At 47.7% G+C, this 25,634-nt stretch overlaps 1 protein-coding gene across 2 annotated transcripts in view; it reads left to right on the top strand.

Moving 5' to 3' along the window:
• KMT2B (lysine methyltransferase 2B) overlaps window positions 1–25,634 on the top strand; it is a 64,247-nt gene that overhangs the window by 24,697 nt on the left and 13,916 nt on the right. For both annotated transcript variants that reach the window (XM_082231446.1, XM_082231447.1), the window contains exons 7-25: window positions 1,926–1,981; window positions 10,742–10,987; window positions 11,829–11,923; window positions 12,816–12,914; window positions 13,488–13,601; window positions 13,935–14,081; window positions 14,838–14,933; window positions 15,036–15,153; window positions 16,062–16,175; window positions 16,548–16,732; window positions 17,995–18,087; window positions 18,169–18,258; window positions 18,457–18,530; window positions 19,604–19,728; window positions 20,600–20,703; window positions 21,423–21,560; window positions 23,165–23,323; window positions 23,482–23,602; window positions 25,015–25,093. In XM_082231446.1, the coding sequence (XP_082087572.1) occupies window positions 1,926–1,981; window positions 10,742–10,987; window positions 11,829–11,923; window positions 12,816–12,914; window positions 13,488–13,601; window positions 13,935–14,081; window positions 14,838–14,933; window positions 15,036–15,153; window positions 16,062–16,175; window positions 16,548–16,732; window positions 17,995–18,087; window positions 18,169–18,258; window positions 18,457–18,530; window positions 19,604–19,728; window positions 20,600–20,703; window positions 21,423–21,560; window positions 23,165–23,323; window positions 23,482–23,602; window positions 25,015–25,093 (2,253 nt within the window). The remainder of the gene's footprint in view (window positions 1–1,925; window positions 1,982–10,741; window positions 10,988–11,828; window positions 11,924–12,815; window positions 12,915–13,487; window positions 13,602–13,934; window positions 14,082–14,837; window positions 14,934–15,035; window positions 15,154–16,061; window positions 16,176–16,547; window positions 16,733–17,994; window positions 18,088–18,168; window positions 18,259–18,456; window positions 18,531–19,603; window positions 19,729–20,599; window positions 20,704–21,422; window positions 21,561–23,164; window positions 23,324–23,481; window positions 23,603–25,014; window positions 25,094–25,634) is intronic.

Below are 25,634 nucleotides of genomic sequence, written 5' to 3'. Positions count from 1 at the left end.
TTAAAATAAAATGGTGCCCAAATCGAGTGGAAGAACAGAAATAAAATGGTGGTGCCCATCTGGAATCAGGATTATTTGGGCAGTGTTTTCTGCCCTCATCCTTATTCTTCCCTTGCACTATATTTGGTAGCAGCTCCCATTCATTTCTCTTGAAATTCCATTAGGGAACGCAGTCCTCAGCCTGAAAAAGGTTCCTCACACCTCACCTGCTTTTCATGGTGAACTCAACAGCTTCACCTTCTTGCATGCAGGTAGTTCTGGCAAAGGTGAGCTGTTTGGTTTAATCTCGAGTTGAGGTATCTAAACAGCAGTGGTAGAAAGCAGGGACTAGCTACTTTTTTTGGGGGGGTGGGGAACCTGGAGATGTGCCACATAGCCTTGGGAAGCTGCATCCCCCTCCCTTAGCTTCAGTCATCCTCAGAAGGGTGGACAGGTGTCAAGGAGGATGGGACTCCTGTGTTTTTAATAGCTATGCAGAAGAGGTTTCTGAGCCAAGGCAATTCTGTCATGCAAGAAGGTGAGAGGATGGCTATCTGTTATAGGGCAGTAGGCTCCCCCAGGAACCTATTTATAGAGCACGCGTCCTGATTTGCTTGTGGGGAGGTTATATGACAATGAGCAACCATCCTGATCTGCTTGTGGAGTGCTTCATGCATCTTATTCCATGATGCATTTTCCCATCACATTCCTAACTCCAAAAAGTCTGATTTTTTAAAATAAAAAAGTGAATTAGTTGCCCCTAGGGCTGCAGAGCACTTTAATCCACTTGTAAATTGTGCACACCAATCCCTCCCACAAAATATTAGCAAATCTGGAGGCGCCTACTGTTTCCCATAGCTGCGGAGATTAGAAGCACGTTGTTTTAAAACAAGGACCTGAGTTACTATCAGGGACGCGGGTGGCGCTGTGGGTAAAACCTCAGTGCCTAGGACTTGCTGATCGTATGGTCGGTGGTTCGAATCCCCGCGGTGGGGTGAGCTCCCGTCGTTCGGTCCCAGCTCCTGCCCACCTAGCAGTTCGAAAGCACCCCTAAGTGCAAGTAGATAAATAGGTACCGCTTTATAGCGGGAAGGTAAACGGTGTTTCCGTGTGCGGCACTGGTGCTGGCTCACCAGTGCAGCTTTGTTACGCTGGCCACGTGACCCGGAAGTGTCTTCGGACGGCGCCGGCTCCCGGCCTCTTGAGTGAGATGAGCGCACAACCCTAGAGTCGGTCACGACTGGCCCGTACGGGCAGGGGTACCTTTACACTGTGCATTTGTACATGTTATTGCTTTGTTGTTTTGTTTTACTTGTTTGTATCCTGCATTTTATTCTGGGAACTGCCCTGAGATCTTATAATGAAGGGCGGTATAAATAATAATAATAATAATAATAATAATAATAATAATAATAATAATACAACCCCAGTCCCATGGAAAGCTCTTCCAGCAGAGATTCAGCAGGCACCTTCTGTTTTAACCTTCAGGCATTAGCTTAAACTTGCTGCTAGGCTTATGCAGACAATTAAGAATACATCTTCTGTAATTGATAGCTGTGTGCGTCGGGGGGGTTAATTTAAAAAACCACATGCATTTTATTATATATGCTGTAAACTGCTTTGATATTTTCAATGAAATTGCAGCATACAAATCTTACAAACAAATGAATGCCACTGGCAAGAAAAGAGCCTTTCCTTTCTCAGATGGGGCTTTCTTCCCCACTGAGGAGTATTTGGCCAGCTGTCCATCACTGCTGGTGTCCAGCTCCACAGTCTTCTATCTGCTTTGAGCAAGACCACATACTGTGGGCCCTGACCCTTTGCTGCCTTGGTGGGAGGGTGTGGGCCAGAGCTCCTTCGGCTCCTCCTGCGCTGGTGGACCAGATAAGAGTTTCTTTGCGGCTGATTTCTTTGCTCTGACCATGTCATGTCTGGCTAACTGGCAGGTATCGGAAGTGTGACAAGATCGAGGCGCGGCGGGTGGAGCGGCTCTCTAAGAAAGGTAACGATTGAGTGGCTGTACATGGGTGGACTGATCATGTGCTGCTGTGAGTTGGCTGTGTGATTATGTGTGGCCTCTTCCTTGGCGTTGTTACGATATGATACAATATCTTTATTGTCATTGTCCCATACAGAACAATGAAATTGAAAAATCTACGTAAGACATTCAAAAGCCCCCAAAAACTCTGAAACCCCATTTTAAAATACAATATACTATAGAGACTCCTTATGCTGCGTTTAGAACCAGAATTGCATTTTCGTAGAACTGTTTCTCAGGCGGCTAGTCCTGGTCTTTATAACCCTATACCTTCTTCCAGAAGGCAGAAGCTGAAAGAGATCATTTCCGGGGTGCGTACTATCTGCGTACTGCAATCTTCTGGTCCAAGGGCTCTGTGAACATATTTCTACCTGCGTGTAAACCTTTTGGGTCCAGTCCCACGTATACAGTGGAGTAGGGGTTGGGTTCAGGAGTTCTGTACTGGATACCCAGCCGTGAATTGCAATAAGCATTGGTTTCTACATCGTGATAGAATGGATGATGACATTCAGCACTTAAAAGACATATTCTTGTTCTAACAGGCTTTTGATGTTTAGTGGTCCGTCACTTATAAAGTTTTGTGTTAGTCTGGGGCTGCTGTTTTCATTGTCGTTATCTGTGCATTTTGAAACTGTGTGTTTTGATATATCTTTAACTGTTTTTATCGATATGACTAGCTATGTTTGTTTTATCTTCCTGTAAGCCGCTTTGGGCAAAACCTTTCTGTGGGAAAGTGGGGTGTGTGTGCAAATGGACTTAATTCTTCTGCTACTACTTACTTATTGTCCTTCGCATTGTGTATTGGTGGGTTATATTTTGCAAATTCACGTATTAAATTGTTACACGTTGTTAAACAAGCTCTGTTTTGTGGAGAAGTTGAAATTTGGTGTCTAAGCCTCTTTCAGAGACTGGGAAGAAAGGTTGAAGCTTGTGGATATTGGGTGGGGAGAGAGAGAAAAAGAACGGGGTGTTTAGTGCCAGTCTTGCGTTTAATGACTCTCCTGGTAGCCCCAGACTGCCAGAGAAGGGGCAGATCTCCCTGTCCCTCCACCATCAGGGCACTTGGCGGAAGGAAATATTTTTAGTAGCCTGCTAAGAGTCTAGTGGGCTGCATTTATTTCTGTGCTGGCTGCAGAGAGGAAGCTTTCTCCTCTTCTCCACAGCTAGCATACAACTAAAGGTTGGTAGTTAAAAGAAATCGTAGGCTAGTGACATCTGTAGGCTTCTTTACAAGTCCAATTCACAAGCCATGGTAACTGCGCTGAAGGGAAGAGTCCTTCTCCCACAGACGTAAGATACTCTGCCTGCTTCCAGGGGATTTGGGGCATTCCCTTTAAAACATGGTTTTCATGCATCATTTACCAGTATACTTTTAAAACTGCGAAGTCAGGAACACATCTTGTGTATACAGAAAATAAATAGAATATTAATCAGAATGAACCCACTGGAATTTAATGGGCATGTCTAACTTAGGTCTGTTAATTTCAGCAGGTGTGCTCTGAGTAGAACTGACTTGAATGTAACCATCTGTGTACAGGATTTGTTCTAGCAGGTCCATCCTATATCCCGTGGCTTCATGTGCAGAACTCGAGGTGCTCTGTTCAGGTGGCTCCAACCTCACTTGGTGCCAGTGGATACTTCTTCCATAGCGCTGTATGTTTGATCTCTCTCCCTGGGACGTGCCCCATGCGGTTTGGAACAGAGGTAGCGTCCTTGTTTTGACCTTCAGCGTATAGGAGGTTCCAAAGCATCCTTCAATAAGCCTCTAGTGCTACTTGTTCCAGAGTATCAGAGTTGTGTGTATGTGTGTGTGAGAGCTCATGTGGCCACAGTGATATATTGGGGCTCCTTTTGCAGCTTAGCTGCCTTCTGTGCCCTGTGGAAACTTGTGCAGATGGCATCCAAGCATGCTAGCAACCAGGCTCTTGGTGATTTGCTCCTTAGACACTCTGATTGTTCATTTTAGGGACTGGCTTTTCATTTGGCTGATTTAGATCTGTAGCCTGTCCAGTCCCAAGAGCTCAGGGCATATGAGAGAGAGAGGGGGAGAGAGAGACCTGCATTCTTTGCTCCATTTTTTTAAATAGGATACAGTGGTACCTCGAGTTAAGTACTTAATTCGTTCTGGAGGTCTGTTCTTAACCTGAAACTACTGTTCTTAACCTGAAGCACCACTTTAGCTAATGGGGTCTCCTGCTGCCACCGCACGATTTCTGTTCTCATCCTGAAGCAAAGTGCTTAACCCGAGGTACTATTTCTGGGTTAGCGGAGTCTGTAACCTGAAGCGTCTGTAACCCGAGGTACCACTGTACAACACTTCCATAACAGTGACTCTTTCCGCAAATTCATATTTGAGTTCCCGTTTGGAATCTGCCTTCACCTTGCAATGAAGGAGGGGACCCTGGGATGGGTTGCCTCTTCCATTCACACCACCAGGAAGGAATGTGTAAACTGAGACACAGTGCCCTCCTAGTGGGATGGGCAACCCACTTCCTTGGCTCCTCTCCTGCTGAGCTCCACCGCAGGACTGGGGCATGTCCCATTGTGAGAGATCGAAAGCTCTGCAGGCTGGTAACCTCTTTTCTTTTTTTCCTGATCATTCCTGTGGGTATTGTCAGATCTATTTAAAAAAAAACCCTCTCTACTACTGAGATAGGGGTCTTCTTGCAAAGTAAGGCACCTCTAATCATATGGAACATAGGAAGCAGCCTTATACAAGGGCAAACATACTTGTTTACTCTGGCTTTCTCCAACCTGGTGCCCTCTAGATATTGCTGGTCTATAGCATCCCTGACCATTGGTCATCCCTAGTGGGACTGGTAGGAGTTGTGGTCCAAAGGATCTGAAGGGCACCACGTGGTCTACTCCAGGGTCTCAGGAATAGGTCTTTCTGATCCCTCTAACTGGTGACACCAAGGGTAGACCCAGTGACCTTCTGCAAAGTAGGTGATCTACTTCTAAGCTATCATCCTCCATTGAGTAGTCAACAGCTTAACTTACTCAATAATAATAATAATAATAATAATAATAATAATAATAATAATAATAATTTTATTGTCATTGCCCCCTCTCGGGGACAACGAAATTACTTGGCTGCTCCATCCACCCAGGTAGGGCACTCCACACAAAATCAAAACAACTATAAAAACACTAATTAAAACAATACAGTATAAAACTTTGGTTGTATGCACACTGTAACTGTAAAGCACATTCTTTCCCTCAAAGGATTCTGGGCACTGCAGTTTACCCCTCACCGAGTTGCAATTCCCAGCAGCCCTGAATAAACTACAGTGCCCAGAATTCTTTGAGAGGAATGTGCTTTAAAGGTTAGTGTGTGTGCTGCCCCCAAGTCTCAATTGACTCCTGTGTGTATTGTCTGCAAGTGTCATTCCACTGAAATTGAGTGGCGGCTGTTTTTCCTAGGTCAGGGGTGGGGAATCTCAGTCCCACGAGCCAAAAGTGGCCATTCCTCCTGACCCACAAGTTTCTCCCACTACCTCTGCTGGCTCCAGCCTTTACTGGCTCTGCTCCAAGCCCTGCTTGAGTGCTTTTACCTGGCTGGAACTGATATTTTATTTATTTATATATTTATTGCATTTATATCCCGCCTTTCCTCCAAGAAGCCTCAAGGTGGCATACGTGCATGGTTCTCCCCATCCTCATTAAATCCCCACAACAAGCCTGAGAGGCAGGCTGAGGCAGCCCAAGGTCACCCAGCGATCTTTATGACTGGGTAGGGAATTGAACTCTGGTTCTCCCAGGTCCTAGTCCAACACTTTGACCACAACACCACACTGGCCATCTTTTCCACAGTGAGCTGTGTGCCCAAAGTGGCTTACAGCAAACATTCAGAATGCAAAGCCTAAAGGGAAGTCACCAGTAAATCCAAACAGGACAAAAACCGACAATTTTAGCAAACAGAATAAATTCAATATGACAGAAGGAATGACCTGGACTTAAATGTATAAGTTCAGAGCAGAAAGACAGTAAAGTTGTAGGGGCTGATCTTGCTTCACTCCACAGAGTCATCATCATCATCATCATCATCATATAATTTTTATGTATATCCCGCCCTCCCCAGCCAAAGCTGGGCTCAGAGCTGGGCTCAGAGCGGCTAACAGTAAAAATAGCACAATTTACATAAAAGCACAGTCAATTAATTGAAATACATTCTAAAATCAGTTACAGAAGGAGGAGGTTAGACTGTGCCTTGGTCAAAGGCCTGGTGGAACGGCTCTGTTTTTCAGGCCTTGCGGAAAGATGTCAAGTCCTGCAGGCCCTAGTCTCTTGTGTCTCTTGTGACAGAGCGTTCCACCAGATCGAGGCCATGGCCGAAAAAGCCCTGCCTCTGGTGAAGGCTTGAATGCATTCAGAGAGGGAGGGAGTGGTCTTCTTGCCAGGCTAGATGACTTGCAGCTGGATCCTTCATCTGACTTCCTGGGAGTGGCTTCCTGCGATGAAAAGGAAATGTTGGGGAGGGCAATGATGGTGGAAGTTCCACTGCTAGTCTTAACTGCATTCCAAAAAGCCCCAGCAGCCCATCTGAAATGAGGAGAGGGTCTAGATTGCTTACAGCTAACTCCCTCATCTCTCCTCCAGAGGAGGCTGACAGCAGCAAATGGGAAATTCTGGGGAGGACAATGATGTTGAGTCCTCTTCCCCTGGAAGTTGCAGGTGCTGGTCTTGGAATGTGTCCTTGAACAGTGATTATTATTATTTCATTTCATCATCTGGTTGCCTTTTAGAGTAAGAAATAAAATGCAGCAGCCTCCCCGTCCACAGTGTTAGGACGTGCAGGTTTATGTGCCTTTTCTCTTCGCCCTGTCCTCCTCCTGGATGCTTTTGAGTTCTTGGCTCTCATAAAATGTAGTAATTTCTAATGTGGCTATTGTAATAAAGTGATTTTTTTTTCCACCTGGGGGATGGGCACCAATACAGCTCCTTGCCAACAGTGCAAGGAACCCCAAGAGAAAGACAGTATCACCTCCCCTGACCTTTTGTTTCCTCAAATGAGGGATTTGAGAGGCAGGGCGGAAAGGGGGGGACAACTTTGCAACCTTGAGGCTGCTATACTGCTCTGTGCTATCAATGTGGGGGCCTTGGAACCTGACCTGCAGTGACTCTTAGCCTTCGCTTTTGAGGAAAACCACAGCTATCAAATCTCCAAAAGGGGGCGGACCTTCCTTCTTCCACCATGTCTAGCCACAAGCTCTTCCTGACCCTTCTTGTACTCTGTCTCAGGGCAGATTTCTGTGGGACCCTCTGCCAATGTGGAAATTTTTAACTCTCTGGAAATGACTATTAAAATGCTGTTCTCCTTTATCTAGCGTTTGTATACTGCTTTCCAAGTGCTTTGCATCCGTTACCTTGTGATCGTTCTTTAACAACAACCGTGTGAGGTAGGGTAGCACGATCAGCCCCATATTGCAGATGGCAGGAGGGGCCCAAGGGTCATCTAGCCCAGTGCAGTACAGTCGTACCTTGGAAGTGGAACAGAATTCATTCCAGAAGTCCATTCGACTCCTGAAACGTTCGACCTCCAAAGCGCGGCTTCTGATTGGCTGCAGGAAGGTCCTGCAGCCAATCAGAAGCTGCGTAAAAAACCCTGTCGGACGTTTGGCTTCTAAAATAACGTTCGCAAACCGGAACACTCGCTTCTGGTTTTCGATCATTCGGGAGCCGGAACGTTCGACTCCCAAAGCATTTGGGAGCCGAGGTACGACTGTAATCTCAACTAAAGCGTTATAAGAAATATGTAAAGCATCCATAACAGATGGCCATCCAACCTCTGTTTAAAAACCACCTTCTGAGGGAGTCCGTTCCATGATAAAGACTTTGTTCGAATGGCTTTATTTTTGTGTATATACAAAGGAAGGAAGCTGTGATGTCAACTGCTCCTTTAGCAGCAATCCCCCTCCCTAACCCGAGTTCCTATTCCCTACTATAACTAAGCCTTCTCTAAGATAATTTCTTAATCCAGGTGATCACATTTTGTCCTTCCCCTCCGCCTCCCCTTCCTTCTCTTGCCTCTGTTTCCCACCCTGTTTCTGAATAATAGAGTGTAAGCTTCTCAGGGCAGGGACCTGTCCTCTTAAAAGGCTGCATGTACACCATATATTTAAAGCACGTTATGTCCCCCCCCCCCAAAAAAAAGAATCCTGGGAACTGTAGTTCACCCCTTCCAATGCCAGCACCCTTAACAAACTGCAGTCCCTAAGATTCCTTTTCTTTTGAGGGGTTGGCTTTAAATGTATGGAGTAAACACAGCCATGAAATGACATGGCTGTAAGGAGAGCAATCCCATCATTCAAACAGGTTGAGAACAATTGTGCTATAATGAAGAGGGTAATCTGCCCCCTTCCTCCTTCTCTCCCTTCTACTTTTTGCTGGGGGCAATGGAGACTGCTAAGTTTTGAAAGTGCGTAGAGGAAGCACAGACAGACTGGGTGGAATTTGCTGGTCAAGGACAAAGATAGGTGGAGCCCTGCAAACCACAACAGATAGTTCCGGGACAATGGATTTGAGGATTGGGGGAATGTGATCTCTTCCCAGCTTGTGGATGGGGAGGGGGAAGTGGGCTTGCCTCAGGAAGAGGTGGGGCCTGGTTTTCCCAGGGAAGCCATTCCAGGTTGAACCAAGCACGAGCCCTGCCTGGTGTATGTGTGGGAAATGGCATTTCTTGCCAGCAAACTGAAGAAGCACTGATTATGTGAGCAGATGATCTTGGGAAGAAGGCTGCGATTTGGGGGTGGGGTGGGGGGCAGGGAGGGAGGGAGGGAAAAGCAAGGAGGTGGGCCGGCTTTTATTGGATCAGCTCTGGGCAGAAAGATGGCTGTAGCAGCGGAATCCAAGACTCCTGACCTCTCTATACTCAGTTGGGGGGGGGAGGGAAGGCAGCTATAAATTTCAGCCTCAACATTGAAGCCCTGCAAGGGGGATTCCCCCTTTCCCTGACCTGTGTCTGTTCCTTCGCTGCCCCATCACTGCATCTAATATGGAAACTGAGGCAGGGGTCTTTACTAACCCCCACCCCCACCCCCAAGAAAAAGGGTTGATCTCTGGAGTTTGTAATTAATTTCACATGCAATGTAAGGGAAGGGGTGCAATGCAAAAAAAAGAAGGGATTTGGGGGTGATGACTTAATATAGCAAAGACACCCAGAAAGAGTTTTGTAAGACTAAGAAGACAGATTCCCTGCAGCTAAAGTTTCATGACTGTCTGCTTTGAGTACTGTGGTCTTTCAGGCTGTTAGATTTTAAGATGCAATTTTTATTTTTTTAAAAAAATGGTTGCTGCTACCAACCTGGGCTGCAATCCCCTCCTGCATTTAAATGGGTGTAAGCTCAGAACTTACTTCTGAGTAGGCCTGAAGAGTCTTGTGCTGCATTACAGCTCCCCTTTTGGAGTTTGTAGGGAGGTTTTGCTGGGAACACTCAAGCTGCCTTGAAATCCTTGTGATGGGAACAATGGCCCAGACCCAGTCCTGGCCAGGTGAATGCTTAACTAGCCTTTGTATTGGAAATGAGGTAGTTGAAGAGACTGCCAGATTCTCCCTGGGGGAAAAGAATCAGTTTTGCCTGCCTATTGAGAAAGGTAGGGTGGAGCCACAGCAAAATCATTATATCAGGAGGGACAGAGAGATACTCTCAGAACCAGATTGTTGGGAGGGAGGGGAGAAATAAATGAGCAGTTGAAGAAGAGGGAAAGATAAGACTTCTGTAAGGTAAGTGAGCTTATTAAAAAGGTTTTGCTACAAGTGAAATCCTGGATAGTATTGCTGTTTTACACCCCAAGCAGTGTTCGAAACTCCCATTGTTCTAGGAGCATTTTGCGACAGGGAATTTCTTCAGCATGAGCAGTTTCTGAGCTCTGGGCGCAGTACTGCGCCTAAGATTTCAGATTAAAGCTGCAGAGTGGAAGGAAAGGAAGACCTTTTTCTGTCTCCCTACTTCCAACTACTCTCTGAAGACTGGAGAAGAGACCCTCTTAAGAATATTAGGGGGAGTGGGCAGGGGAAGGACTAGGCCATGTGAAAAATGAACATAACATTTTAGCTGCAGTTCATTCATTTTCAGCACTGTATTCTTGTTATAAAAAAAGCACACCTAGACATTCTGTTGTTGCGCCCATAACCTACATTTAAGGTGCTATTTCGCCCCTATCTTTCATATCTCAGTTTCTAACACTAACCCCCAGGGAGCTCAGCAAATTAAGAGCTGTTACGAGGTGTGTTATTTCTTTTGTTAAATTTGTATCCTGCCTTTTCTCCAGGGAGCTCAAAGTTATTATTATTGCTATTAATATTAATAATTACCCACCATTCACCCTAAGGTGAATGGGTAGCAACCATTTAAAATACAGCTTGAAACAAATTGCAGTCACAATAATTGAGTGGATCTTGAAAATATATATCCAAGTGCCAAAGGCTAGGGTAAAGGGTATACGTGGTTGTTCCTCACAACAACCTGGCGAGGTTGAGAGATGGTGACTAGCCCAAGGTCATGTAAGGAGCCTCATGACTCCAGCATTCTAACTCCCTATACCACACTACACCAGCCTTGCCCTGCTCTGATGTGCACAATACTAGTGGTTATCCCTCCCACATCCCTTGCAATGATGGCAACCTTCTGTAGAGTGTGTCAGGGTGGAGGTGAATGGGAGAATCTGGTCCTCCCAGACAGCACCCGCCTCGTGAGACTGCTCACTCCATGCCTTTGTCTCCAGGCCGTACGGTAGTGAAGCCCATCGTCCCCTGGGATTCGGAGGATTCTCAAGAGGAGTTCCCAGCCCCCTGGGAAGTCATGCTGGGGGCCACGGAGACAGCGGAGCAAGACTCCCTGCTGCAGCGCAAGTCAGCCCGGCGCTGCGTCAAGCAGAGGCCTTCCTATGACATCTTTGAATCCTCTGACTCGGAAAAAGAGACGGTGTCCGGCTCGGCCACGCATCGCCGGAAATCCTCCCGGGACTCAGGTGAGAGAGAGGGGGAGAATTCAAGGCTGCTTTGCATTAATCCTGCGTGTAGATAGCCCCGTGCACCAATCCTACAAAGGAATAATGTTGCTGCATGCTCATTGCAACTTCCCATGACATTTGTGTGGCGGGGTCAGTGTGCCTTGGGGGTCTGCATGCTGGACTTGCACCACAAGCAGTTAACTTTTCTGGATGATTTTGGCTGTGTGTGAAGCAGCCTTTGTTGTTCTGTAACTCTGTGGCTGTGTGAGCCACCCTACCCCATTTAATGGGCTTAGCTGAATGCTGCCCACCTCTTCCGTCTCAGTGGGGAACAAATGCTCCGGGGGGGGGGGGGTGTCATTGTCTGAGGCCTGCAAATGGAGTCAGGCAGGAGTTCTTGCCTGCCCCTACTCATGGTACTCATGGTAATTCCCAAGCATGCTGCAAAGCAGGATGGGGGAACCTTTGACCCTCTATATCAGTGTTTCTCAAACTTGGATCCCCTCCTGTTGTTGCACTACAACTCCCATTATTCCTAGCTATCAGCACCAGTGGTCAGAGATGATGGGAGTTATAGCCCAACAATAACTGGGGACCCAGGGTTGAGAAACACTGTTCTAGATTATCTTGGACTACACCTTTCCCCATCCCTGGCCATTGGTCTTGCTGACCAGGGTGGATGGGAGCTGCAGTCCAAGCAGCTTGCAGAGAGCCAAAGGTTCCTCAGCCTTGTGGTAAAGGCTAGCTGAGTTTCTGTGCTTTCGAGGACAGGAATAGGACCTTATCCAGTTTGGGACTGATCAAAACTGACAGGGAAGAAAAGAGCTGGTTGACCGGCAGTTCCTGCTTTCATTTCCAGATCTGCTTCCCATGGATTCGGAGGAGCAGAGTCGGCCCCGCAGGACCCCCCTCCAGCCTGTGGTGCAGCTGAAGGCCAGAAAAAGGCCAGAGAAGGTGAGGCTTGGGCAAGGATTAAGTCAGAGCGGGCAGGGACTAGCCCACATTTATTGTTTAAAATGCAGCAGTTTTATTGTGATCCACATTTTATTCCACCATTATAGCCCTTTGTGGGCAGCGGAGGACAACTCAGCCCAAAGATTTAGTGTAAAAAAGTGCCTTTTGACTGAGTGTGCGTATGTGTTTGTTCCCAATATCAAGTTGTTGTCTTTGGGAAGAGGCCGTGACTTCAGGGGCCAAAACCGAATCTCCAAAGCAGGTCTTTAAAAACCTGCATCTTTCAGAAGTCTCTAGGCTGCTGAGGTAACCCATAGGCAGTCCAGACTTTATTTGATGGCTGCTGAGGTTTGATGAGAGGTTTTTCAGTTTTTTTATTTCCTTGCTGGTTTTTTTAAAAAAATATATATTCTTCTTCTTTTGGTATATCACTAGCTTTGAGCATGAGGAAAGCAGCCTATAAATGCAAATTGGACCTGCAGAAAAACACCCAGAATTGTGGAGTGTTTCTATTCAGGGTTCAGCCAGCTAGCCAACCATGCCTTCCTTCAGAATAACCTCTTCCAGGGCTAGAAGCCCTCCCATCTGTCTCACCATCCTTACCATTGGCTGTGCTGGAGTTAAGAGTCCAGCAACAACTAGAGGAACATAGAAATCCTGGTTTGTATCCAGCTAAGATTTGCTTGCAATTGACCCATTAAAATTGATGGACCTCAGTTGGTCACGCCCATTAATCTCAGCAGATCTACTCTTGTGTAGAACTACCCTGGGATACAACCTCCTGTCTCCTTTTCCTCTTGGTCTGAGCTTTCACCCTGTTTAGGGAAATGACCACACATTGCATTTCCTGCTGGACTCTGTTCACTTGCCTCTCTGTCCCTTCCTTCTGTAGGATGTCCCATCGGCTGGCACACTCCCATCTGTCTCCAATGGCTGGAACGGGAAGCAGAAATCCACGGATGGCATCCACAGGCTCAGAGTTGATTTCAAGGTGTGGGGTGGGGAGTATCTTGTTTGAGAGATGCATCTTTGAAATGATGATATTGAAACACGAGACAAATTATGGGCCACAAAATGCTCTTTGGGGCACCCCTGCAAATCTTTCTGCTGGTGCAATTCAAGCTCAGCCAACTGCATATGAGCCAGAACGCCCTAAAATCTGCCCCCTACCTACCCCTCATTCACAAATCACACATACCCATTGTACTTTGAAGAGCACAGCTATGTCTAACTTGATGGCATTGCCAGAAATAATCTGGCTTTCCTAGCTGCTTGGGAGCACTGCTTTCATACCAGCAGGGTAGAGTTGGGTGGGGAGAGAGAGAGGAGAGGAGGCTGCAGTGAGCTTACAGCGATGCAGTGGCCACAGGTTTTGGCAACCCCAGCCATTTGTGGCCAAAGGCCAAGAATGATGGGAGTTTCAATCCAGTAACGCTTAAAAGAGCCACAGGTTCCCCACCTCTGGGCTTGATGATCTCCAATCCCTTTCAATTCAGAGATTGGCTCCATCTAGCTCTTTTCACAGCTATCCCTCTGCCCCCACCCCCACTTGTGTCTCTTGTAGGAGGACTGTGACCTGGAGAACGTCTGGCTGATGGGTGGCCTCAGCATCCTCACTTCGGTGCCGGTCACCACGCAGGTGGTGTGCCTGCTGTGTGCTAGCAAGGGGTTCCATCAGGTAGGCCTTGAGGAATGGGGTGAGGATACCTGGATTCTGGGATTTCCAGCATCTCAGTTGTGTGGGGTGGAGGGAATGGATTGCGAGCCCCATTCAGAAGGTTGGGGAAGGGGAAACTTGAGGTCTTCTATCCAAACATAGATATAAACCTGCTCCTTGACCTCAGGAACCATCATGCCTAATTGGGATACAAATGCATAGGAAATAGACCAGGCCTTGTTTTGTACCTGGAACAGGGTAGGGGACATTGGGGTTGCTTCTAACTTGCAGAGAGTTTCCGGCTTCCGTGTATCAAAGCACATCTAATGCATCTGCCCACCATGTGCTTTGCAGCTTGTGTTCTGCCAGGTGTGCTGCGACCCCTTCCACACCTTCTGCCTGGAGGAGGATGAACAGCCGTTGCCCGAGCAAGAGGAAAGCTGGTGTTGTCGCCGCTGCAAATTCTGCCACGTCTGCGGTCGCAAAAACAAGGCATCCAAGGTAAGGCGGAGTTCCTCCCCCCCAGTGTGGGATCTGTGCAAGGGGGGAGGGTCTGTGGAAGTAAACATGGCTGCTTACAGGGGCTGCACACCCCTCCCATGCTCTCGTGATCCCTACCAAAACACAGCTGGAGATGGAAGGGGTGGCCTCACCAGTTCAGGAATGCAGGTCCCAAGAGATTACCCACAAAGCAATGTAACCCTAGGCATTTAAAAAAAGAAGAAAAAGACACCCCCGTCGCCCCTCAACTAGAGTGTGAGCAAAGGTTTTTAGCAGCATGCAAGGAAAGGGGATATCTAAGTGTTTTAAAGAGGAACAAGGAGGGTTTGGCAGTGTCTTGGCTGTCTGAAGAATAGGAATGCGAGGAATGCATGACCCCAAGATTTTATGCATTAAAGGCAGGTGAAGTTATATCCATAACATCATGGGGAGAAGTTTGGACAGGGATGGTAAGGAGAAGCATCTTTGTCATGCTATCTGATGCCATGACCCTTTGGTTTGAAAGGATCCCAAGAACCTGATTTCCCGGGTAGGTTCCTACATGTGAAACCAAGAGCCATGGCCTGCTCTCTGCATTTTGATCACCTCTGTAAAAGCAGAGGCATATGCACCCGCTTTGCATTGTTCTCTCCTGCCTGTCTTTGCATTTCTCATTGGGATTTCTGTCGTACCTGTGATTAGTTGCAATGAATTCCTGCCCCCCAAAATATGCGTAATGGCCTACTTTCCCTCTCCTTGTTCCTCAACCTGCCGCAGCAACTGCTGGAGTGTGAGCGCTGCAGGAACTGCTATCACCTGGCTTGCCTTGGGCCCAACTACCCCACTAAACCTTTCCGTAAGAGGAAGGGCTGGGTAAGTGTCTTGCAGATTCCCGGCACCCCTCTAGTTCGGCAGAGCCTTCCCTCGCTTGTGTTGCAGCTGCTAACCTGTCTCCTTCATCCTCTCCCTATTCAGATCTGTTCGGCCTGCATCCGCTGTAAGAGTTGCGGGACAGCTCCAGGGAAGAACTGGGACACGGAGTGGTCTAGTGACTACAGCTTGTGCTCTGCCTGCTCTGTGCTCTACGATAAAGGTGAGCATAGCGGAATTGCCTGGGAAATGCCATGGGTTTCAGTTTCAGCTGTGCCAGGTAAGGCATTGCGAGGGGCTGACATTCCACAAACAAGTTCACATATTTTGCTCACACAATGCATGTCTTCCTTTGTCCTAGCAGCAAAGCCTTACACAGCACTGCAACCCAAATAGTTGTACTCTTTCTTTCCTACTAGTTCACCCATTCATTTACATTGTCCTCTGAAACTTCTCTTCCAGGGGCCTCTCCTCTTCTGGGATTTAATGGGCAGCTACTGGGGGGGGGGAGAGAAAGCTTTTTTGGGGGGTTGGCCTCTCACCTTGCCATGGCTTCCCCAAGGAGGCATGACAGATGTCTGTTCTGGTGATGTTCAGATGACAGGCAAATCCTGGACTTTTAGAAATCCTACATTTTTATTTTGTTTTTAAAAAATTATGCACTTGATGTAGAGGCTGTCCTGTTTGAGTTTTTTTATGTTTTACAAGCAGCCTTGTACCTGGATTCTAAGAAACCAGAACATCAGTGAAGTTTTGAAATTGGTGTTTAAGATCTTAATTCTTAAGTCTTAATTCAAAATTGTATCCAATCATAGACAGAAGCCTACTCCTTGATCTCAGGAACCATCATGTCAAATTTGGATGCGGTATCTGAAGAGGTGTCCTGATGCATAGCGAACAGGCAAACAACTTTCCAAAGCGTAGATTGATGATGCTGTTTATACTGCAATTCATTGTTTTATATTGATTAGCTTACCTGATTTTGGACTCAGAAGGTGTCGGATATATACGGAGCAAATAAATAAAGGGGGAACGAATACACAGCTCATTTTGGGAGGGCTTTGAATCTCACCTGACCTGCAGAAGAAGATTCCATTAGCTTGTTCTCTGCCTCCCTCTTTTCCCATCCAGGTAACTACTGCCCAATCTGCTTGCACTGCTATGAAGACAATGACTACGAGAGCAAGATGATGCAGTGTGCCAAGTGTGACCACTGGGTTCATGCCAAGTGTGAGGGACTCTCAGGTTTGTTCTGAACCCAGAGTAACATGACCTTAACTGCTGCTGCTGCATCACAGATCCCTCTCCCTCCTTCACATCTGCTTACCTGCTTACATCTCAAATGGCCGGGAGGAGAAATAATGTGGTGGAGAGTTGTGGCAGAGTCAGGAGAAGACAACAGAGGCAATTGAGAAGCGAATGCAAGTCACAGCCTCTGTTAAATTGCCTATGATATGCTCCCCTTTTTGACCTTCTGGCTAGGTCTTTCCCTTGACAGCATATGCCTGCCCATCTTGCTAGCGTTGGTGTGTGCAGCAGGGTAGCCTGAGAACAGCATGACAGTCTTTGGGCTAAGACTGGGCACCTCTGATGTGTTCCCACCCCCCTCTTTTACAGATGAAGGCTATGAGATCTTGTCCAACTTACCCGAGAGCGTCATATACGCTTGCCGGCCCTGCTGCGGCAGTGACAAGGCCAAGTGGCGGGAAGTCCTCACCTTGGAGTTGCGTAAGGGTCTCCGGCAGGTGCTTCAGGGGCTGATGAGTTCCAAGTGTGCCACCCCGCTGCTTCAGTGCACACAGGTATGTTCTCTCCAGGACATGCGTAACAGCAGGGAGTTGTGCTTTTAAAATCACCGTTCTTGATCTGGCTGCCCTACTGAAGGAGATTTTTCTTGGCCCCATTTGCAGGCACACTTTGGGCATGGCTGGGCTGGACGCATCCGTGTCCAGCACTCTTCAAACACAGTTTCACTCCTTCCTTTGTCCTTTGATCTGGATGCCCATTCCTTGGCTAGGTGGGAAGATGCTGGGATAGCTCAGTCGGTAGAGCATAAGACTCTTAATCTCAGATGCTCAGAGTCGTGAGTTTGAGCCTTGTGTTGGGTGAAAAGATTCCTGCGTTGCAGGAGGTTGGATTAGATTACCCTCGTGGTCCCTTCCAACTCTATGGTTCTATGACTTCAGCTTTCCTTGATATTTGAGTCTGTAGGTTGCTTACATGATAAAGGGGGGGGGGAATGTAGTATCGAGTGACATCCCTAAGGATAAAAGGAATGTATTCCTTTACACAACCGCGGCAGCCAGAATCGTAGTGGCAAAAAATTGGAAAACTGATAAAATACCAGAATTAGAATGGAGAACCAAATTTCTTGAATTCGTGGAGATGACAAAATTAACAGCATCAATTAGAGGCTACTCTAATCAAAAAATTAATAAAGAGTGGGAATGCATTAAGGAATACATGAAAAAAGTCGGTGCTGGAGTTTAAAAATTAATATGCAAAAGTTCAAAAGGCGCAAGGAGATAGGATAATAATATATTAAGGATGGAATAACAAATAAAAGTGGATAACTCAACAATAACAAAAATAATAAGAGGTAAAGAAGATTGTACACAGGTGAAGGGAAGTACTAGGCTGTGGGGGAGGGAGGTGAAGGGATTAATTGAAATTGTTAAAGATTGGTATAGGATTTAAGAGATTTAAATTTTTATAAAGATCTATAAGGAAAGCAGAAAGCATCAAGAAATATCAAGTAAAGGTGTCGGAGAGGAGATCAATGTAAATGAAAACATGAGATTTACGGTTTTGTTACATATTATTTTATTTTGGAGTTGTTTGTTGCAAAGAATGTATATTATGTGAATAAAATAATAAAGGATATGAAATTGGGGAGAAAAGATAAAGGGGTGTGTGTGTGGAATCTTAGAGATTATGGGAACTGTTTTGATTTATTGCAACACAGGACCTTTATGTCACAGAGTTCTTTGCATGCTGTAGGCAGGGGTGGGGTGGAGACTGCAGAACAGGTGGCAGTGCTCCATTTTTCTCTGTCCTTTGCCAGTGCTGCCCGGATGATGGCGTGAAGGTTCACCTGCGGCCCTGTGATCTGCGCACTGTCAACAAGCTGTTTGAACAGGGTCACTACTCGTCCGTGGTGAGTGTTGGGAGCAGGGATTCCAGGCTGGAACGGGAGCAAGGCCTCTGACCTCGGCTGAGCTGCTTTCTCTCTTTGCAGCATAGCTTCAATGAGGACATGGTGGGGGTCCTGCTGGGGCACATGGAAGAAGACCAGACCGGCCTTATGGCAAAGGCACTCTACATTGAGGTAACTCTGTGCGATCTGGGTTTGGTGGGGAGGAGGGATGTGTGGTCGGGATTAAACTAACTTGAGTGGGAATTGGGGGGGGTGCGGGGGTGTTTGTGCATGTGCTCCACGCTGGCTCCCCTGCACTTCCTCCCCTGCAGTTCGGCACAGCCTCTCTCCCTGAGCAGCCTTGTGATTGCCTGCTTTTTATCTTTCCAGCTGATGGAAAAGTTCTTCAGCTGGTTTGATGCTCAGGATGTAAAGCACTGGACCCGCAGCAGCACCCTTCCCAAGTGAGTGCTCAGTAGCTGAAAGCACCGAAGTCATGCCTCCCCCTCACCCAAGGTGTCCATGCACCTGGTGCTTTTTTGGGGGGTGGGGTGGGGGGGAATTGGAGGATTCAGACGCACCACGGACCATTGTGTGCAATTCAGTATGGAAGTTCCAACGGCATTTTGGGAATCTGTAGAGGGGCTCAAAATAGGAGCTGTGTACAAACTACAAATGGGACACGGGTGGCGCTGTGGGTTAAACCACAGAGCCTAGGGCTTGCCGATCAGACGGTCGGCGGTTCAAATCCCCGCAACGGGATGAGCTCCCGTTGCTCAGTCCCTGCTCCTGCCAACCTAGCAGTTCAAAAGCACGTCAGAGTGCAAGTAGATAAATAGGTACCTCTCCGGCGGGAGGCTAAATGGCATTTTCGTGCGCTGCTCTGGTTCGCCAGAAGTGGCTTAGCCATGCTGGCCACATGACCCGGAAGCTGTACGCCGGTTCCCTCGGCCAATAAAGCGAGATGAGCGCCGCAACCCCAGAGTCGGTCACAACTAGACCTAATGGTCAGGGATCCCTTTGCCTTTACTAACTACAAAAACCATCCAGGCCCAACATAATCTGTTTTCCTTGAAATTTGCTGCTACTCCAAGTGAATAGAGTGGGAATTAGAATTGGTTAAGGGCGTGGAATATACACAACCAGGTCTCCTCTTCCTTTTTGTCTCACTTTTTGTTTGGTAAGGTGACACTGGAAATCTGTATTCTCACCACAGTCTAATTGTGAGTCTATTCCATCATAGGTGCAGATGAGAGATAAGAGGGTGAGATCACAGTAAATTCATGGGGATGGGACAGACTTGGCCCTGTGTCTCCCAGTGGCAAGACGTTTTATCTGTTCACAGATCCCACAATTGGCTTTAGATCCTGTTCTTTTCTTACCACCTCCCCTTTTTATTTTTATTTTTGCATTTCAGTCGCTGGCTTCAAGCCTGTTCTATATCTATTCCTGTGGCCTGTTTCAAACTCTGAACTGGGGTTTCCTTAGAACCAGAGCTTCTGCAGCCCCTGACAACTTCTTCTTTTCTCCCCAACAGTGGCATGCTTCCTAACGCTGTTCTGCCTCCCTCCTCTGACCACATCTATGCTCAGTGGAGGCAGCCTGAGGAGGTCATCTCGGCTGCCAACAGCCACCTGACTTCTACTGGGTCTGAAAAGACAGGTGAGATTTTGGTTTTCATCAGGCATAGGCAAACTCAGCCCTCAGGATGTTTTTGGGACTACAACTCCCACCATCCCTGACCACTGGTCCTGTTAGCTAGGGATGATGGGAGTTGTAGTCCCAAAACATCTGGAGGGCCAAGTTTGCCTATGCCTGGTTTTCATGGAGTAGAAGCTGCCTCTCTACATGCAGACTCCCTTGGTTTTTACAATTGCCCAGGAGAACTTTGGCTGCTGCTGTTCTCTTGCTAGAAGGGAACATAAGAAGCTGCCTTATACCAAGTCAGGGCATTGGTCCAACTAGCTCTGTATTGTCTACACTGACTGATAGTGAACCTCCAGGTATAAAATGGGTCTCTCTTAGCTGTACCTGGAGATGCTGGGGACTGAACCTGGGATGTTATGCATGCAAAGTCGTGTGCACTATGCTTGAGGCTTGTCACTCTGTATTTCCTTCTTTCTCTCCTGGTTCCCTCTACATCAGAGTTTCCCACACTTGGGCCTCCAGCTGCTTTTGGACTACAATTCCCATCATCCCTAGCTAGCAGGACCAGCTGTCAGGGATGATGGGAATTGTAGCCACGCTGTTTTTGGAGACCCAAGTCAACTGCTCTACGTCAAAGGTTGGAAACCCATGGCCCTCCAGTTGTTGTTGGGACTCCTACTAATCTCCAGCATGGCCGCTGAGGATGTGTGATGGGAGTTGGAGTCCAGCGACATCCAGAGGGCCAGAGATTCCCCACTCATGCTCTGCACAGAAGATCTCTCTTTCCTTTCTGGAAGATACTCCCTGAAGGGATGTTGGGGGTAGGGCTTCTTGCCCTCCAGCGGCTGAAGCTCAATGCCTAACTGCTTTCCTTCTCTCCCTGTAGCTGGGAAAGACTCGGAACATGCCGTGCTGCAGCAGCCGTTGGATGACCCTGAGGACAAGAGACAGTGTGCCTTGTGCCTCCAGTATGGAGATGCTCCTTCCAAGGTGAGACTACACCCTTCTGCTTTGATAAAAACATAAGAAGGACCATTTTGGATCAGACCCAATGGCTTGTGCATCCTGGCATCCCTGTTCCCCACAGTGGCCAGTTGGGAAGCCCAAAAGCAGGATATGTGCACGATAGAGCCCTCCTGCTGCTGTTGTTCCTCTAGTGCAGGAGTTGTCAACCTGGTCCCTACCGCCCACTAGTGGGCATTTCAGGATTCTAGGTGGGTGGTAGGGGATTCTATGGCACAAGCCGAATCCTCCTTCCATTGAACACTGGTGGGTGGTGAGGAAATTTTACCATCAAGAAAGATGCATTAGTGGGCAGTAGGTATAAAAAGGTTGACTACCCGTGCTCTAGTGACTGGCATTCTCGGGCACACTGTCTCTCAGCCTGGAACTATGTAGCCATCGGGGCTAGTATCTTACCAATGGAAAGTGTCCTAGCTGCACCTTTTTGAGGCTATATTGAGAGAATAAAGGGAGAAGTGTGGGAGAACCAAATCCACTGGCTTTGTAGGGTGGTTTTGTTTGTTGTTGTGGAGGAGGCAGCTTAAGTGGAGGGTTGGACAGGGCCAGGAAATCTATAACCCCTGGATCCTGTCTCGTGTCCGGGAGGTGACCATCTGAACCCCTTGCAAATCCCTTCCTCGTGGCTAGATCTTGAGGTGTTGCCTTCCCCCTCCCTCTTCAACATGAGCTCTCTTCCTGCCCTCCAGGACGCAGGGAGGCTGCTGTACATCGGCCAGAACGAGTGGACGCACGTCAACTGTGCCATCTGGTCAGCCGAGGTCTTTGAGGAGAACGATGGCTCCCTGAAGAACGTGCATGCTGCCGTAGCCCGGGGTCGGCAAATGGTGAGTTAGGCTTCTCTCCATTCAGCTCTGTAGAAGACGGGATAGGACCAGACCCTCCTTGTGGCCAGAGCTGGATTTATGTACAGTGGTACCTCGGGTTTAGTACTTAATTCGTTCTGGAGGTCCGTTCTTAACCCGAAACTGTTCTTAACCTGAAGCACCACTTTAGCTAATGGGGCCTCCTGCTGCCGTGCCGCTGGAGCACAATTTCTGTTCTCATCCTGAAGTAAAGTTCTTAACCCGAGATACTATTTCTGGGTTAGCAGAGTCTGTAACCTGAAGCATATGTAACCTGAAGCGTATGTAACCCGAGGTACCACTGTATAAGCTAAACAAGCTATAGCTTAGGGCCCCACTCTCTTGGGGGGGGGGCAGAAAAATTTAAAGGGAAAAAAACCTGGATGTATATTTCCAAAATATAAGATAAAAATCAAATAAAATAAAACCTACATACAGCAACCGTGTTTTGTGTTGTGTATGGACCTATAGCATATATGTAACACAAAAAACAGTGGCAATTTGTTGTTGACAAAGGACAGCTGGGCATATAAAGGGCCTCGTTAACTTCAGTAGCTTAGGGCCTCATCAAACACAAATCCGGTCCTTCTTGTGGCCTCAGTAGAATTCCCACTATAAGCGAGGGTCCTGAAAACTTCATTGCTGAATAGGAGCAGGGAAACTTTTATCGGTCTACATTGCCACAATTCAAAGACACGTTCCAACCAGGCAAAAGTATTCAAGGAAGAGGGCATGGGAAGGGAGCCTCGTGATAGTTGGAGTCAGGGGAGATGGGGGCGGAGCCTAAGGAGGCTTCTGTGGGCCAGATAGAGAGGCCTGGGGGCATTTGCTCTTGAACCCGAGGCTCCCCACCCCTGCTGTAGAGGACCGAACTAGCCTGCTCCTGAAGCAACCCACTGATGCTGCCCATATTTCAGCCTTAGTTTTGCAGTCACTGCTGCTCAAAACCTTTCTTTAAAAGTCGATCTCTGAGATTCTTGGTATGCTGAATTTTGCTCCAGTAATTGAATTTCCACAATTGCACACAGCATATGAATAGCGATGTGGACATGATTGTTTAACAGCTGTCCAGTCTTTTTCGTCAGCTGGATCTTATGTTCCCTGGACCCGCTTCATACTTAGAGCCTCCACTTAAATTAAGAATCAAAGCTCCTCTCCCTCCCACCCACCCCCCGGCCAGGGTGGAGCTGAAAACTCCTTCCAAGTGTTCACTGCTGTGAGAACAGTGCTTGGATATTACTACAGATCTTATCAATCAACTAGAAAGTCCCAGCAAGACTGCATCGTCAACATGGCTGCTTTCTGCATCTGATTGCATTGATGTGTAGGGTGATCTTGATGATGAGGAAAAGAGAGGAAGGAATGGGGTGTTCGGAGTGCATGTTTGTCTCTATAATGTGTGTATAAATGCCCTCCCCAAATTACATCTTGGTCAGAAATGAATGCAGACTGATGATTTTGCTCCTTGGGGACATTTTGGCCCTCTGCGTCTTTGCTTAGTGCCACACACTTTATCCCTTGCCCTGCTGCAGTGGCGTTCCTTCCACACCTTTGACATACCTCTCTCTCCCCACCCCACCCCTTAGCGCTGCGAACACTGTCAACGTACGGGGGCCACGGTTGGCTGCTGCCTCTCCGCGTGCATCAGCAACTACCACTTCATGTGTGCTCGCCTCTGCCAGTGCACCTTCCAGGATGACAAGAAAGTCTTCTGCCAGAAGCACGTTGACCTCCTGGATGGGACGGTAAGTGGGGAGGGCACCATCAGGGTTCCTGCCGCCTCTGGGATGAGTGGGTCGTGGGTGGGACAGTTCTGTTAGGCCTGGCAGTTTTGTCTTCTGAAGCTTGGTCACTGCAGATAGAATTTAAGAGGCTCCCTTGGCCATGTTGTCTGCCTTTTTAGGAGATAGTTGCTGAAGATGGGTTTGATGTCTTGCGCCGCGTCTACGTTGACTTCGAGGGCATCAGCTTTAAGAGGAAGTTCATGGTGGGCCTGGAGCCAGACACCATCAACATGATGATAGGTAATTATTGTCAGCATCGCCCTGGAGAGCCAGTGCACCAACTGGACTGCACCTCAACCTCGACTGGGCTAGGCGAGCTGGGAAGCACCGCCAGAGACCTCCTTCTCACAGGAACAGGTCACAGTGCTGTGGACTCACAGTTTAGAGCTGAGAGCACCGGATTCACTGTCTCAATAATACAGTCGTTGCGCAGCAGAGTTTTGCAGAGTCTTGCAGAGTATAAACCACTCAGAGAGCAGCTCTGTAGAATATCTTCCTTTTATTCTGTAACTACAACTATGATACAAAACTATATACAGAGCTGAATATTCTAAGCATAAATCAATGCTACACTGAGAGTCTGCAGCTGCACTTAGCAGCAATCTTATCTCTAGAATCTCTAAAACACTCACTTTCTCCGATACACTGACTGACTGTCTCTCACTCACACGCACAATGATATGTTGCTGGGCAGAATAAGTAGATAGGCAGGACACGCCTCCTCCTCTCTGGAGAGTCAGCAGAGACCATCAGGAGATCATCAGGAGATTCTTGGGTATGGGAGGGGTGAAATCTCCTCAATTATATGGGGAGAGGGCAGGAGAGCAGCACTTTGCTGTGCAAACACTGTGGGTCCAGAGTAGATGGGATTTTCTTCTCTAGCAAGTGGGTGGTTCTGCAGTTGAACACGCAGGGAATAGGAGGGACCAGCTTGCTTCAGAATGGAGCGGAAGGATCTGCAACTGGAAATGGATTCATCACCGCTCTTTGCTCCTTGTATCCATCACGCCTCTGTTCTGGCAGTGTCTGCGCTGGTTATCTCAAACGCCAGCAAATAAGCTTGTTGTTAATACTTAATGGGAGCAGGGAAAGGGAGGGAGAGAGGGCGTCCCCTACAAGAGAAAAAGTAAACTCTGAAACCATTGGGGTGGAGAAACATTTGTCCCCTCTGAACTATATCTTAGATTGCATCTTGTCCCATAGTGCCAATGCCAGCTAAGCCAGCCCCTGTCTGCGTGCCTACACCTTGAGTTCCTGCATCTTGGCTAGGCCCATTCTGGGAACCCAGAAACTAACTTTCTTGGTTCCCTTGTAGATGGAGTGTAGGATACCCTAATTTAGCCTCTCCAGAGGTGCCTGAAAGGCAGAAAATCTTAGCAACTATTCTTTATCCTTTCCCTTTGCTCATGCGCTAATTACCATGGGACGCCGTCCATTGGGACATTCTCAGGTACAAACTCCGTTGAAACAGAAGTTTCTGCAGCAGAACTCTCCACAGTGGATTGTATCCATTAGGTCTGATAGGTTTTTCTCTCTCTCGTGCTCTGCCATCCGTAATAGCCCCCCTAACCCACATCTGGGGCAACTGCCTTTCTGTTAGCTTCATTTTCGCTCTGTTTCTGGCTCTCTGCTCAATGTATTTCTGCTTCCAGGCTCCATGAAGATCGACAGCTTGGGCATGCTGACAGATCTGTCCGAGTGCGAAGGACGCCTCTTTCCCGTAGGCTACCAGTGAGTATCCGCATTAAAGTTGGTAGCAACCTCACACCCACCTTAAGTGACAAAGAAAGAACAATCCCATGCTAGCTGTCCTGAGGATCATCACCAGGGGAGCCGTTATTGCAGGGGCGTGTATGGATACGAGATGGCTTTTGGCAGGGGATACCCAGAAGAAAAGGACTGGGCAGCTGCTTCTGTGCCACGCTGCTTCAAAATTCTCTGCCAGCTTTAGGAGTCCTCACAGCATTTGGGGCCGTTCTTTCAGCTCTGATTTGGTCAAGCATGAAGAGTAAGACCCAGTTTCCAAAATCGCATTGAGACCACGTTTTCCTCTGAAATCATGCTAAAATCACATTTACTGAGCAAGCAATGCTTGCCTCTTGCATTTGATTATGAGGTCGAAAGACCCTGAGCTCCTTTTTAGGCAGTCAAAATCCAAAAGCACTCAACACGTGGAAGTTGATCAGGCTGCCTTCACTGTGTGCCCAGGATTCCTGGATTTCACCCATGTGAAAAAGGGTTTGGGTGAAGCTAATTGCACTCTTTCCAGGGA

This window comes from Podarcis vaucheri (genome assembly GCF_965113315.1).
Source record: "Podarcis vaucheri genome assembly, chromosome: 7".
Classification (NCBI taxonomy): Eukaryota; Metazoa; Chordata; class Lepidosauria; order Squamata; family Lacertidae; genus Podarcis; species Podarcis vaucheri.
This window is presented reverse-complemented; position numbering and strand designations above follow the sequence as displayed.